We start from the raw sequence: 13,904 nt of genomic DNA on the forward strand, positions 1-13,904 counted from the left end.
GGAAAGTCCAATTCCTGCTGCTTGGAGGTCCCAGTGAGCTGAGCGACCTCCATCATTGGTCAGTTGGAGGAAGTCTGGAACCAGCAGGACTCTTCCTGGAGCCGCTGCCTTCTGAACTGAGCCACCAGCTCAGAGCAGAAGGGCTTCAGTCAGAGAGGAGAACAAGAACCTGATGGTCCTGCTGTCAGAGCTGCAGTGTTCCTCTGTGGAGAGATGAGAAGCTTCCAGAAGGACAACTTGCTCTACTTAGAACTGATTTTAAACATTGATGTTCCTCTGTTTATGTGTTCATGCTCTTCTGTTTCTAACTGATTACAATAATTGTTTGATGTTTCCCTTTAAGAAAAACAGAACTTTGTAAGGCCAATTATCAGATGTTATGTTACTACTTCTTCTCTCCAGCTTCCATCCCTACAACTTTGGATGTTATTTGCTACAGGTGTCATTATTACCCCGTTGTTCCTGCCACATCCTAATTATTTTGTTTAGAACAACAAATTTTTTCCTCACATGCTCAGAAGAATGTCTAAGTTAATAACGTACTTCAGGGCCTTTTCCGCTTATCTATCTAGTTATGCATTTCTATCTATGCATGAGCAGGAATCCAGACAAATAAATTAAAACTGTTTTTATGATATAGGTGGAACAATATGATATTCTTAGAAGTAGATCAAGTCTACAAGAATTGCCAGATTCTAATGAAACTTGTTGAAACTGTCTGTTTATTCCTCTAATACTGTCAACAACTAACATTATAAGTTATTTCAACTGCTGCGTTGAAATAACTTATAAACTATTCTTCTATTCACTGGTGTGATTATCAGGTACCTTCAGGAAGACAGCTTTTTGATCAATTCAAAGAAAAACACATATCCCATAATGCCTCTGGGTCATGTGACCTACGAAGGCCAATCGGGTTAGAGACTAGAGCTTGTATAAAAGCAGAGGAGGTGGCGCGTTTCCTTCTCTTTCTTTGAGAACCTCCCGGAAGAAGTTTTGCTGTAGCGAAATCAGAAGAAAAGATTCTGAAGATCTGGTAAGACCTTGTTGAGTTTAGCTAACATTATGCAGAACTTTAAAAAACAACTAGTTTACTAAGTGTGTTTAACTGTTAAGCGCAGGCTTCTAGCTAATGAGTAAGCTAGGTAGAGCTAGCAGAAGAAGCTACCTCACTGGTTGCAGAGTGTGTAAAATTTTTAAGATTTATTCTAATCTGTTTTTATAAATATTGCAGTCGAGGTCTGAACATAGTTTAAACGTGTTTAGCGTAGCTAATTGAAAGTTAGCTATAGCATGACTGCTAACATTGACCCACGTGCTCCGGCCTGCTCATTCCTCAATCGAGGCGGTGTGGTGCTGCACTCATTTTCCCTACTGTGCAACAACCAGATCCATTTACCAGTCCCGGTACCCGACCAAACCCCCTCATTCATTACCAGTCCTCACTACACCTTCAGTTTAAGTCGTTAAATTTAAAGTTTATCTGCAGTGCTGCTGTAATCGTCAGAATTAGCATGTGGAACCAGCCTGATCTGACGGTTGTTGTGCTCTACCTGCAGCTTGCAGTCTTTGCCGTCTCTGCAGTAATGGATCTGGACCCAGGACGCAGGTACGTTTTCCACGGCAGCCGCTCATCTCGGTCCAACACTCAGGCTCCTATCGAAGCCGGTCATGCTCTGCTGTAGCAGTGGCCGGTCAACAGGAAGCCCAGATGAAATCTTTCACCGACGGTCGCTGTTCAGTTGAATAGTAACTGCTCCAGCAACATTTAGGGAAAGGACACCTGGTCTCTGTAGAAGTCAGATTGTGACGTCATGTTTCCGTTCTGATCAGGTCTCTGTCAGCGCTGGAGGAACCACATCCAAGTCCAGGTGAGCCCCAGAATCAGTTGCTATGGCTGACTGTCCAGGCTGTGATGATAAACTTGCCCTCACTGATTATTGATCTGACTGAGTTTTTGTTTACTGAGCCTTAAGTCTCACAAAATGCTTGGAAGTGTGATTTATTAAAAAGCTGACCTGAGTGTTTGTGTTTAGGTGATGACCCTGGCTGACATGAACATGAGCTGGATGGAGACTTTAAAGATCCAGGTAATGTTCCTCACCAATGCAGCCGTTGGCTAACACAGCAGCATGCTATCCTAAGGATCTGAGCTCTCTGTGGCTCACGGTTCTCCAAATGCATGCGAGAACATGGGGCGGTCTTTGACTGCTGAGGCCCCTATGCCTCCAGCAGCCACTCAACCGTCCTACAGGTCAGCAGACGGGTCAGAACCACTGACTCTTCATTGCTCTCTTTTTCAGAAGGGATAAATGTTGGCGTCCAAGTTGACTGGAAAGTGAGCGCTAGCTCTGCCCTCTAAAGGTATGAACCAAACATTGCTGTGACGTCTGATCTATGATGACTCTATAATGTGAGCAGACTGCTGGATGAAGCTTGCGGATATGGGACTGAGATCAGACTTTATGTTGGTGCATTTAGATAATACTGTTTATGAAAATTAAAAATGTCTCCGTTTCAGATGTTGTGAGAAGATCACCATGGAGACCAGCTGCAGGCCAGGAGTTCAGAAAGCTGCTCGTGATTTATGGGAATGTGTGCAAAGAATCCATGACAAACAGTTGTATCAAATAAAAAGAGATGTCAAGTATTTTCAGTGGTTTTTATTTTAACCGTACACCTGACAGTTTTACAGCATCAGTTTCACATCAGTGGTGCCCAAAATCTGTCCTCCAGGGCCAGCATCCTTCACGTTTCAGTTCTCTCTGTGGTGATGCCAACAACCTTTTCAACATGTCAATGTTCTTCTTAGGCCTTCTAATGAGCCATCATTTGATCCAGGTGCGTTAAACCTGGGAGAGAAGTGAAACCTGCAGGATTCCGTCCCTCCAGGTCCCACTTTGGGCTGCCCTGATCTAAATGCTTTAAAGATGTAAAGAAACATGTAGCAATATTTACAGTAAGGCCACAGGAGGATATGTGAACTGGATGCGTTTATTGATAAGCTCATACACAGTTCACACTGAAAGCAGCTGTTGCAGCTCACAGCACAGCCAGTATTGAAGTTCATGCAGCATCAGTAACAGGTGGGAATCTCTGATATTTCAGAGTCTGGGGTGCTGCTGCCACTCCGGTCACTGTACACGTCCCTGGAAATGAAACACTTTCAGACTGGAAGCTTATATTTTTCTTTTTATACAATGAGCAGAAATGTTTGGTTACCGTGGAGACAGCCGGCAGCCTTTCTGTAGATATCCCTGGAGCTTCCCTGCAGCTGCCAGCAGCAGGCCCAGGTATGGAGGAGACGGCTTAATGGGCCGAGATGTGAACTCTGGGTGGTACTGCACTCCAACGAAGTATGGATGATCTGGAAGACTGAAGCCATTAGAACCTGGAACCAGACAGCTGGAGCTGACCCAACAAGGTTTTAGGTTTTACCGTCGAGTTCAATGATCTCCATCCGCTCTCCTTCCACATCCTGTCCAACGAATCGGAAGCCTTTGTCTTCAAAGTGACTCTTAAGTTCAGGGTTGACCTTAAAGCAAGACAGTGTACTGTCAAATGAAAATAATTTAACAGAATATCACTTCACTATTCTGTTTATAGACAGTTGTCAGATTGGGCAAGTTTCCACCTGACTGTTCAGATTGCTCAAAGTGTTTGCAACCTTAACGTTCAATGACAAAAGTCACATTTTATCCGACTTTAATGTCACTGATAGACATGTCAGAATAAGCCAGACATGGTAAATCTGGATGCAAAAAATGGCTGAAAATTATGCAAGTATGAAAGCAGTCTGTCAGTGAAGCAGATCACAATCCCTCCAACTTCACATTCAGACTTACAGAAGTTTCAGGCAGTGCTCTATAAAAGGTATTTTATTTTAACCAAAACTTACCTCTTTGCCTGTGGTGGCACTGGGGGATATGAGGAAAATCTAATATCCTGATATATTTTTGCTATATCACAAAACACAATATATCACAATATTCTTAAATGAGCTCCAATGTTATTTTAAACTAGACTCTAGACCATGAGCCATTTCTCCTGCTAGCGCTACACTGGCACGTTTGCTTTGCTTGTATTTACCCAGAATGCTCTGCACTGTAGTTCTCTTCCTGCTTTTGGAGCGGTCCACTTAGACATTAGAACCACCCCAGAGTTCACTTCAATCAAACCCACATGTAGGTTTGTTGGCGGACCAGAATTCACTTTCTTGGTTTGGCTATACATTCACACCTCCAGGGCTGGTGTGAATGTACCTTCAGCCTTCTTTCAGCCAGCTGACCAGAGTGCAGAAGCTGGTAAGGGCCAAACAGCTATTCTACCTCATAGAAAAGACTTAGTACGGAAAAACTGCTGTGGTTTTTACCTCAAAGCGATGTCTGTGCCTCTCCTCCACATATTCTGCGTCTCCATAAAGTTTCCCTAGAAGACAGAGCAGTCATTAGCAACAGCAGCAATAATCAACTACAAGACAACGAGCAATTAGAGGCTCCCTACGCATAATGCTGTTGCTGGTTTTGAAAATGGTCCGCCTCTTCCCCAGCCTCATGGTTCCGCCCATCTGGCCTGGGTTGTGCTCTGGCATGTCGATCACCTGGAGACATGACGGCCAACAATTAGTCTGATCCACAGGAGGCGAGGCAGCCAGAGATTACTGAACAGGAGGAAGACCCACCACAGGATGCTTTGACTCTGGGTCAAACTCAGTGGAGTTAGCATCTACAAGTCACACAGAATGAGAGCTTATTGGGTTAGTTGCCATCTAGGTTGGTTAAAAGTTTGACTTTATAAAACGTGACACCACCAGTCATACCTGGCCAGCCCAGCACATTCCTGGCATATTCACACACAGCCAGCTGCATTCCAAGACAGACCCCTGCAGAGGAACAACCAGTCAGTCAGAGCTTTTATTCTAATAAACCAGTGACACAGGATGGTCCAGACAGTCAGTGACCTCTCACCTAGGAAGGGTTTCCTCTGCTTCCTGGCCCAGTTGATGGCGTGAATCTTCCCCTCAGTTCCTCTAACACCAAAACCCCCCGGAACAAGGACGCCACTAAACACAGGAGGATGTTAAATGTGCGTCCTTTAAACTTGGAAGCTGCGTGCACTGCAGATTAATGCAGGAAACTCACTCAGCGCTGCAGAGTTTCTGCCATGCGTCGTGGTACTTCACCGGTTCCTCCTGCAGGGTGGTCGGCTCCAGAGACGCAGAATCGATGTACTGAAAACAAGAGGAGCCATTTAGACAACAGTCCAGGCTGGGACTTCCATATCAGGTGCAACAATGAGGGGCTGTGAGATGTTTTACAGCAAGCTCTAGGAAAATCCAATTCAGTCAAATATACTTTATTTGATTTGACTTTTTATCCTTGACCAATTCCTATGAATCAACCTGATGCTGCGTTCCAGCTGTAGTCAGAACTGAGACGATCAACCTGAACACCCTCTGATTTTACTGAAACCAGTTAGGAGTTGTAAGGCCGACCGCTCCTACCATCAACAGTAGCTAGCCGTGGTGGAAACATGTTTATTTTATAAGTCACAAGTAAGAGTGTGTCTATAATCAGTGTGATATGAAGCACTTGCAACTGTAAACTGAATGGATTAAAAAAAGTGTTTGCTGATGTAAAGGAAAGCTTAAAATGATATTCCTAAGAGGTACTGCGAACAATTTATGTTGAAATTCAGACTTTTCTGTTTGTCGTTACCTCAGGTCTGACATCAAACCCAGCTCAGAGTTCCAACTTCCCAACTAACTGGAACGCAGCACAGGAATGAGAGGAAACTTTTCTGACTAAAGATTAAACTATCCCCACTAATATGGAGATAATTTGTTTCAAAACAGTGAGCTTCATGATATTCATGCATTTGAGCTGCCCAGTGCAAACATCCAACTTTAAATCAACGCATCAGTCTCCTGTGATGGCTGGAACTCCTGACAGGTTCACAGTGGGAGTGAACACACCTTGACCTCCAGTCTGTGGCTGATGGCCAGAGCAGAATGTTCCAGAGCCTTTATAACCGAAGCGTAGGAATCTGAGAACTTGGTGTACTTCCCCACCAGAGCTATGGAGCACTGCTCCAGCAGTCTGTCGGACCTGCAACCACACCATCAGCATCTGCATGAGTACACCGCCCGACTCTCTGAAGAACAGCGACCCAGACTCCTCCAGAACCCCTCACTGCCCACCTGTCTGACATCTCCTTCCACTTGGTGAGCATGGTCCTGGACTTGGTCTCGATGGGCATGTTCAGTCGGCTGCTCAGGTAGCCCACCACGCCCTGATCCTCCAGCAGAAGGGGGACTCTGTAAATGGATGTGACGTCGTGGACGCAGATGACCTGGGGAGACGGGAGAGGTTTAGAACTGCAGAAGAACATAGAGACTCAGGCCACAGCGCTCCACCTACCTGCTGAGGCTCTACGTGGCAGAACATGGAGATCTTCTCTTTCACAGAATTCTCCAGAGCGGTGGTGCAACGGCACATGATCTGGAAGAGGGGGGACAGCGGAGATGAAGCGAAACGTCCTCAGAAAGGTTAAGACTACAACTGAATGCTAGAGAAGCTCATGCAGTGCTGGTACAGTCACACAGGTTGACCTTTTATCTCTAAAGAGTCTCATTTACAGCTGTGTCAGTGTTGGACATTATGAACATTTCCAACTGTCTCGATGAGCATCTTGTTCTTTGACATGGACACAAGGCAATAAATCGATTTTAGAGATTAATTGAATTTGCTGTATATAGGAATTTGATTTTTAGTGAAAATTTTTTTTGCATTACTCTGGCTTCTGTAGTTTACAGTTTCCATAGGTCAGACAGAATTGACCCCTCAATCCATCAGGCTGGAGTGCTGGGAGTCAATCCACCAATCAAACCAACATTCTGACTTGTAGCTTCGGCATCATTGAACTGGAACCACAAAATTGCTGCCTTGACCTTGTTTAGCAGCTACACAGCAAATAATGTACTAAACACCCCTCACCGTTTCCGCTTCAGCTTATTTGATTAATTTTTTCATTTTATTTATTCATCTTTTCCCTTCATGTATACATGTTTTGTCTCACTTGGTTATGTTAAGAAAATATCAATAAATCATACAGAGGTGGACTGAATGCTCTGTTCATCATTAAGCACTACTTGTTTTGTGCTAGTTTTCTTTATCTGTGTCACACAGATGTGACCTATGTGGTATAAGTAGAACTGATTCCTGTTGTAATGCCCTATTTCTCTGAATATATATATAAAAATATAATATACTGTAATAGTCTGAAAAACCTGACAGGGAATGGAGAAAACGGAATAAATTGAAATATATGACTCAAACAGAATATAAAGATAGCTATGCAGCACTAGGAGAGACTAAATTAAAATTTTCTGCACTTCAAGAGACTCCAAGTTCACAACAGAATGTGTTTAAGGGCAGAAAAAAGTGGATTTTGGATGATATGTCCCCTTTAAGAAAAGAAAGCCGGCAGAGACGTTGGACTCTGACTTTAAAGCCTTCGAGAGTTTGGGGTCATTATTAAAACAGACAACCAATGAAGAAAAAATCCAGTTCAACTTCAAATCAGAGCTGTAATGATTCATCAAATGAATAGAGTACCTTGATTATTAAGATTCCTCGAGGCAAATTACCGTTAAATTAGGTTTAGCGCCATGTGTTGTTGATTATTTATGTTGCACTATGTTCTTACTTCCGCCAATGTGATAAATGCTAAGTGCTGTTAGCACAACGTAGGGTGACTGACCTAACAACCATTTTCCCCAGACATATCTGCCTTTAACCGCTTATTGTTTTATTTTATCACATTTTTATTTGATTACTTGTCAGAATAATTGATAGATTACTCGATTACTAAAATAATTGTTTACACTAGCCGTTAGCAGCAGTAGTACTTCAAAACTACTGCTGCTAACATGCAGCTAGCCACAAAACCATTGTACTGTAACCTGGACTCTTCTAATGGAGGACATGCTTCTGTTAACTCACCAGGTCAGGAGAAAGGCCCAGGCCCCTCAGCTCTCTCACGCTGTTCTGTGTTGGTTTAGTCTTCTGCTCTCCTGTCGCACTGGGCTGTCCACAACAAACACACACACATGAGAAAGAAGCAGTGGGTTGTGTGAGCACCAGGGTTCCCAATGAAATGGCGTGAGGTGGTTAGCGGTTTGCGTCCTACCTGTGGTATCAGACTGACGTGGATGTTGCAGAAGTTCTCCCTCTTCACTTTAAACTGGAACTGCCTGAACGCCTCGATGAAGGGCATGCTCTCAATGTCGCCGACGGTTCCTCCAAGCTACAAACGCAAACGGAGATCAGAGTTGACCCCGGAGTTTAACTCCAGAGGCAGAAACAGCCATGAAAATCCCTGCAATAAAACCCAAGAGCTGTAAACTGCAGCACTTACCTCTATGACGCAGACTTGAGGCTCCGTTTCATCACCGTCGACGGGAATTTTGGCCTGTTTCACCACCCACTCCTGGATGGCATCTGTGATGTGTGGCACCACTGGAAAATAAAGTGCAGCAGGAACGTTAGTGTGGCCCAGATCAGAACTCTGAGTTCCTGCTCAGGATCAAAACATGGTGATTGTGAGTAAGATGTTAATATTTTATAACCACAGACTGGTAGGAGTTAACATGTTTAGTTTTTCACATGCAGGAGTTCTGTCAGTCGCTCAGCCGGTTGAGGACAAGAGACTGTCAACTCAGTGCACAAATGATGGACAGGGACATTTCTAAATTAACGGTTAAGACAAAATGGCTTCCTTTAAACCTTCCTGAATATAGAAGCACAGAAAACTCAGAATCTTCATACATGACAGAAACAATAAAACCCATCCATCCATCCATTTTCTGTTCACTCTTGTCCCTTAATGGGGTCGGGAGGGTTGCTGGTTCCTCTCCAGTTACGTTCCAGGCGAGAGGCGTGGTCACCCTGGACAGGTCGCCAGTCTGTCGCAGGGCAACACAGAGACATACAAGACAAACAACCATTCACACACACACACTCATACCTAGGGAGAATTTAGAGACAGTCATGTTTTTGGACTGTGGGAGGAAGCCGGAGAACCCGGAGAGAACCCATCATGCACAGGGAGAACATGCAAACTCCATGCAGAAAGACCCCGGCTGGGAATCGAACCCAGGACCTTCTTGCTGCAAGGCAACAGCTCTACCAACTGCGCCACTGTGCAGCCCCCAATCAGCAACAAGGACAATGAATTGGCTGCTTTGCAAAACCCAACCAATAGCATGTCAGGTAGGATTGCAGGGTTTCCCCCAGTGTATTATAGGCCAGGCTCCACCGCCAGGCTAAGCCTTTCTTGTTTAGGTTTTTAGGAAAATAATGTTTTTCACCAGTTACTAAAAAACCATCGATCTCCGTACAGCAGGAGACAATCCATCCAGCAGAGAAGGAAGAGTCCTTAAAGTCTTGCACTGAAAATGTTCATAAGCAAGTCACTTCTCTTCCTGAACAAGAAGGAGATCAGGAAGATTCCTTGAAAAAGGAGATTTGTGCTGAGGAAACATCACTGATCACTGAACAGGATTTAATCTCCAAAACACAGGAGACACTGGATCAGCAAGAGGAGGAACAGCCACTAAAGACCAGGCGCATGAAGAAGAAGAAGATACCGTTTCATATCTGGTTGGAGTAACATGCCTCTGCTGATCAAAGGATTTCAGCTGAATGTACTGGACCGCAAGACGATACAATTGTTACTAAACAAGAATCGATCTCCACTCAGCAGGAGACACCAGAGAAGGAAGAGTCCTTAAAGTCTTGCACTGAAAATGTTAATAATCAGGACACTTCTCTGCCTGGAGAAAAAGTTGATCAGGAGGATTCCTTGAAAAAAGAGATTTGTACAGAAGAACCTGTGATTTCTACAACACAGCTGGTCACCATAAAGAAATCCATCTCCAAATCAGAGGAGAAAGTGAATCCAAAAGGGGAGAAACAGAGATCAACGATGAAGCGCACCAAAAAGATGCCACTATTATGGAAATCTTTCCCAGAGTCAGACGCTTGTGTAGATTTAACGTTTTTGACACAAAATAGTGACGTCAATCACAGAACATATTTTTTCCTACTTGTATGCATGTGTAGTGGAGTAAGTTTCTCTTAGTTGCTGTTGAGTACTGGGACACTACATTACCAGCTTTCTGCTGCAAAAAAATAAAAATAATCAGATAACTGCTTGAATTCTAATTAGTTGGAGTGGGCAGACGTAGGGGCTTGCCCATTCCTGCAAGAACCATAACTGCGTGCATATTTATATTCAGAGTAAGGTACAGTGATTAATCAGAGTGCTAGAGTCTGATTAGATTTTTTGATGGATTGACAGCAGCAGTTTTAACCCCGACTCATTTACCCTGCACCGTCTTGCCCAGGTAGTCGCCCCTCCTCTCTTTGTTGATAACCGACTGGTAGATCTTCCCGGTCGTCAGGTTGTTGTCTTTTGTGAGCCGGATGTCAAGGAAGCGTTCGTAGTTGCCCAGGTCCAGATCCACCTCGCCGCCGTCGTCCAGCACAAACACTTCACCTGGACACGGACAACGTGAGACAATGGTACGCCACGGTGGTAAACTGCCGGGCCTGCGGACGTACCGTGCTCGTACGGCGAGAAAGTTCCGGCGTCGATGTTGATGTACGGGTCGATCTTGATGGCGGTCACGTGCAGGCCGCAGGACTTGAGGATGGTGCCCACGCTGCTGGCGATGATTCCTTTGCCGATGCCAGAGATGACGCCGCCCGTTACCAGGATGTACTTCATCATGTTGCTTTACTGCCTGGAGACGAAATCAGACACGGTTCTCATTCCAATGCTGTACTTTACAAGTAGCAGACAAACTGGTAAATAACACTGACTTAACAATAAAAGGTAAGTTTATTGAACATTAGACTGGGCAGATATTAGGTCAAGGGCATGCTAATGCTGTTGAGGATGCCATCTCAAGCTCTGACACACTAACTGGCTTTTAAAATAATGCACTTTAACTTTGTTAAATTATTTTAAAGTTTTATCCCTTTACCATTTTTTATACCAATCTATTAAAAATACCAGGAAAGCATCTTTCAGTTTTCTGCTATTTGTTTTGACGAAATTATAAAGTAAGTCTCCCTCCAGGAGCATTACCTACTCCAGAATGCTCCAGGAGTAGGTAATGCAAAATGTATCCAAGTGTCTTTATTCCCCACAAATTGAGGCCAAAGGAATTAGCAAATATGATGCCTTTGATTTATTGAGGCAAAGGTACAGTAATGCTTAACAATAGCTACTGTAAACTGGAGAAATAGCTGGGACTCAGTAAGAATTCAATAGTTGAACTTTGAGCTGTAGGGTTTTACTTGCTGCTGTTGTGATGGGCTGCATTTTACAGTGCATTATGATAATGAATGTTACCCGTTTTAAATGGCTGATCTTCATAAACAACTTTCACAGATTTCAATGTAACCTGAGGGGCCAAAGCGGACCCCAGAACGTATTTACAACGCCTTAATACATTAGCTTTGTATCTTGCTGCTCGTTCAGATGTAATCGTTTGTTTTGAGATGAATAACTTTTTTACTTACTCCCAGTCTCTCTTAACGGTTAAGGTTTAATTAATTAATTTAAACCAAATAAAGCTCAAAATAAAGGCAAGGAATATGTTCTAAAACAAAAATAATGCTGCTTAAGCATAAAGATAAAGAAAAAATACTAGCTGGTTATTAACAGGATTCCTGGTCGATAAAGCAGGAACTAAATTGATGCAGCATTTTCCCGGCATAAAGCTGGACATACTTGGGGCGCTCGATTACGTTTGCGTCGCAGTGCTGAGGGGAGGAGAGTCACGCATTATAAAGAAAACGAGGCAAACCGCTCGTTCGAGTTAAACCTGTGTAGAAATATATGTGCAGGACCAGCCTAATGCCGCCACTACAGTTAGCTTTTTGCTAAGCTTACACGTTAGCAAAGCTTCACAGTAGCTCTATAGCGTCACATAGTAAGAAATACTGATAAAAAAAACTTGCGTAAAAATTGTTTAAGTCACAGAAGACAAAACTATTAGTGTGTACATTGCTTTCCAATTAAACAATGATTATTCCCACCAGCGTTGCAGACTGTTGTGTTAAGAGACGTGTAGCACATTTGAACATCAACTACAATTGCCTACGCAATTTACATATTTAGAAATATTTGTATGACTTTAACCGGATGCTTAACCCAAGTACAGCTTGTACTTGATACAAGCTAACCAACAAACCTGTCTAGACTGCATCACATTTCCACTTACCGAAAATAATCCTCAACGATGGCGTCCTACTTTAAGAAATAAATAGCTACAAAGAGGCCCAATAGACCTTTACCCGGCGAGTCAGTTTCACGTCCCAAATATTGACGTTTTTTGTAAAAGTGCCTCCTCATATAGCCATCGACCCCCTCAAATTGTCTCAACACGTGTTGGAAGCACGATATGGGCTGCTACATCACTGATGACAGTCCTATGCTGCCTTCACGGCCACCTCGAAACTAACATTGCACGTGGAAGTTTTCTTAACACTTATTCTGGGAGTGGGAGCGTTACTGTGGAAACGATTATAGGTATTACTTCCGGTAGAAAAAGGAGACGGACATGCCGTCTGCTATCAAAAAGCTGTTCAGTTTAATCGGGAGCAGCGCCAGGAACACATGGTTAAGTTTTGGAGCAGAATGACCGAGAACTACATGATATTAGCATGTGATGTGAATTTTATTTTTATTTGCATTTGAAACAGAATAATACAGTTCATTCGTGTTACATTACAGTTCTATTGGTTTACATCTTTTAATTGAGTTACCGAAATCTAAAAAGTCACACATTTAAAAAAAATAAAGTGTCAGAATTCAGTTATATTTATATGTATAGCGAAATAATCAGCTGATCTGATTTTTTGTAATTTTTTTTGGGTCAGTAATGAATTTCTAGTAGACAAAATTAAATATCCACTGCTGCTGCAGCACATTTTTTTAAGCTGTTACTTTTTTCCTCCAGTAACTAAGGCAGACTTAGTTACTTGTGATTATTTAACTAACAGAGGTCCTCATTCCATTCTCATTGCATGTGTTCATTCTTATTCTGTAACAGTCCCCAAATTATCATAGTAAGAGCCTGAAGAATAAATCTTCTATTCAATTCACCTCAGAATTTACCACTTGGATCTTGGAATAACATTTACTCTAATTAAACTGTGTTTCCTTTAGAAGTCGCTACATTTATGGTATTTTTATTGTCATCCTTAGACTGTGACTAACCATTTTATATATTCAGATGATAAAATTAACATGTGTTCAAGAAAATGTACAATTGAGTCGTCGAGTTACCGAGTTCTAACTACAGGAGTCACCCTGGTTAAATTGTCCAAGTTGGATCTACAAAAGTACAAAAAGCAGAAGTGTAATACCATTCTACTTAAAATCTCTACTCAGTCATTCAGCCTATATTTGTTATACTACAAGCATAATTTTGTGCAATACTTTATGTACCATAGGATGTAAATTGTCTGATGTACTTTACAAACTTTATTACTGCATCTATCACCATGATTACCACACTGGATTTTCAGTTGGTGAAAAACCTTTGATTTTCTTAGTTTGATTTCTAACTTATTTATATTTTATAGAAATCGCGACTTGCAGCCTCAAACAAAATACACCAATCTTTCTTTGGCTTTAAAGAGTATGAAATGAAAGTGGGTCTATTCAAGTTCTGGATTTATTCTGTGTTAAACAGTAGACGGTGCTAATATAGTGATAATATCTATTATAGGTAATAATAGAATGACTCATGCCTATTTTGAAATTTTTCCATGGATCGTATCTCCAAACTTATATTTAGTGCTCAAACTCTTAACATAAACAGCTAT

The 13,904-nt window shown here is 42.6% G+C and overlaps 1 protein-coding gene, 1 long non-coding RNA gene and 3 other non-coding genes across 5 annotated transcripts; 4 read left to right on the forward strand and 1 right to left on the reverse strand.

Annotated features, from left to right (window-relative positions):
• The first annotated feature begins 919 nt into the window (after positions 1-919).
• LOC122843505 lies at positions 920-2,650 on the forward strand. The gene is made up of 6 exons (XR_006372718.1): positions 920-1,036; positions 1,560-1,609; positions 1,834-1,871; positions 2,037-2,090; positions 2,304-2,364; positions 2,522-2,650. It is a non-coding gene; the product is annotated as an uncharacterized LOC122843505 (long non-coding RNA).
• LOC122844292 lies at positions 1,649-1,785 on the forward strand. Its single transcript, XR_006372855.1, has one exon. It is a non-coding gene; the product is annotated as a small nucleolar RNA SNORA16B/SNORA16A family (small nucleolar RNA).
• LOC122844288 lies at positions 2,129-2,256 on the forward strand. Its single transcript, XR_006372850.1, has one exon. It is a non-coding gene; the product is annotated as a small nucleolar RNA SNORA44 (small nucleolar RNA).
• Positions 2,390-2,462, forward strand: LOC122844291. The gene has a single exon (XR_006372853.1). It is a non-coding gene; the product is annotated as a small nucleolar RNA SNORD99 (small nucleolar RNA).
• On the reverse strand, positions 2,649-12,566 carry ctps1a (CTP synthase 1a). Its single transcript, XM_044138297.1, has 18 exons — positions 12,296-12,566; positions 10,626-10,807; positions 10,390-10,560; positions 8,419-8,519; positions 8,191-8,307; positions 8,004-8,087; positions 6,420-6,500; positions 6,200-6,351; positions 5,975-6,107; positions 5,142-5,230; positions 4,968-5,062; positions 4,820-4,882; positions 4,682-4,725; positions 4,504-4,600; positions 4,373-4,428; positions 3,439-3,535; positions 3,223-3,367; positions 2,649-3,149 (listed from the first exon to the last, which is right to left on the reverse strand). The coding sequence occupies exons 2-18, from the start codon at positions 10,792-10,794 to the stop codon at positions 3,077-3,079; spliced, it is 1,767 nt and encodes a 588-aa protein (XP_043994232.1). The 5' UTR covers positions 10,795-10,807; positions 12,296-12,566; the 3' UTR covers positions 2,649-3,076.
• Positions 12,567-13,904: the final 1,338 nt, after the last annotated feature.

The sequence above is a fragment of the Gambusia affinis genome, linkage group LG14 (genome assembly GCF_019740435.1).
Source record: "Gambusia affinis linkage group LG14, SWU_Gaff_1.0, whole genome shotgun sequence".
NCBI classification, from domain to species: Eukaryota; Metazoa; Chordata; class Actinopteri; order Cyprinodontiformes; family Poeciliidae; genus Gambusia; species Gambusia affinis.

Bases quoted from the DNA above. Each gene is read 5' to 3' on its own strand.
- ctps1a (XM_044138297.1), bottom strand. From the start codon at position 10,794: ATGATGAAGTACATCCTGGTAACGGGCGGCGTCATCTCTGGCATCGGC. The intron at 6,501-8,003 runs GTGAGTTAACAG...CCCCTCTTCCAG, and splicing joins TGGGCCTTTCTCCTGACCTG to ATCATGTGCCGTTGCACCAC. The intron at 4,726-4,819 runs GTATGACTGGTG...TGTGACTTGTAG, and splicing joins GAATGTGCTGGGCTGGCCAG to ATGCTAACTCCACTGAGTTT.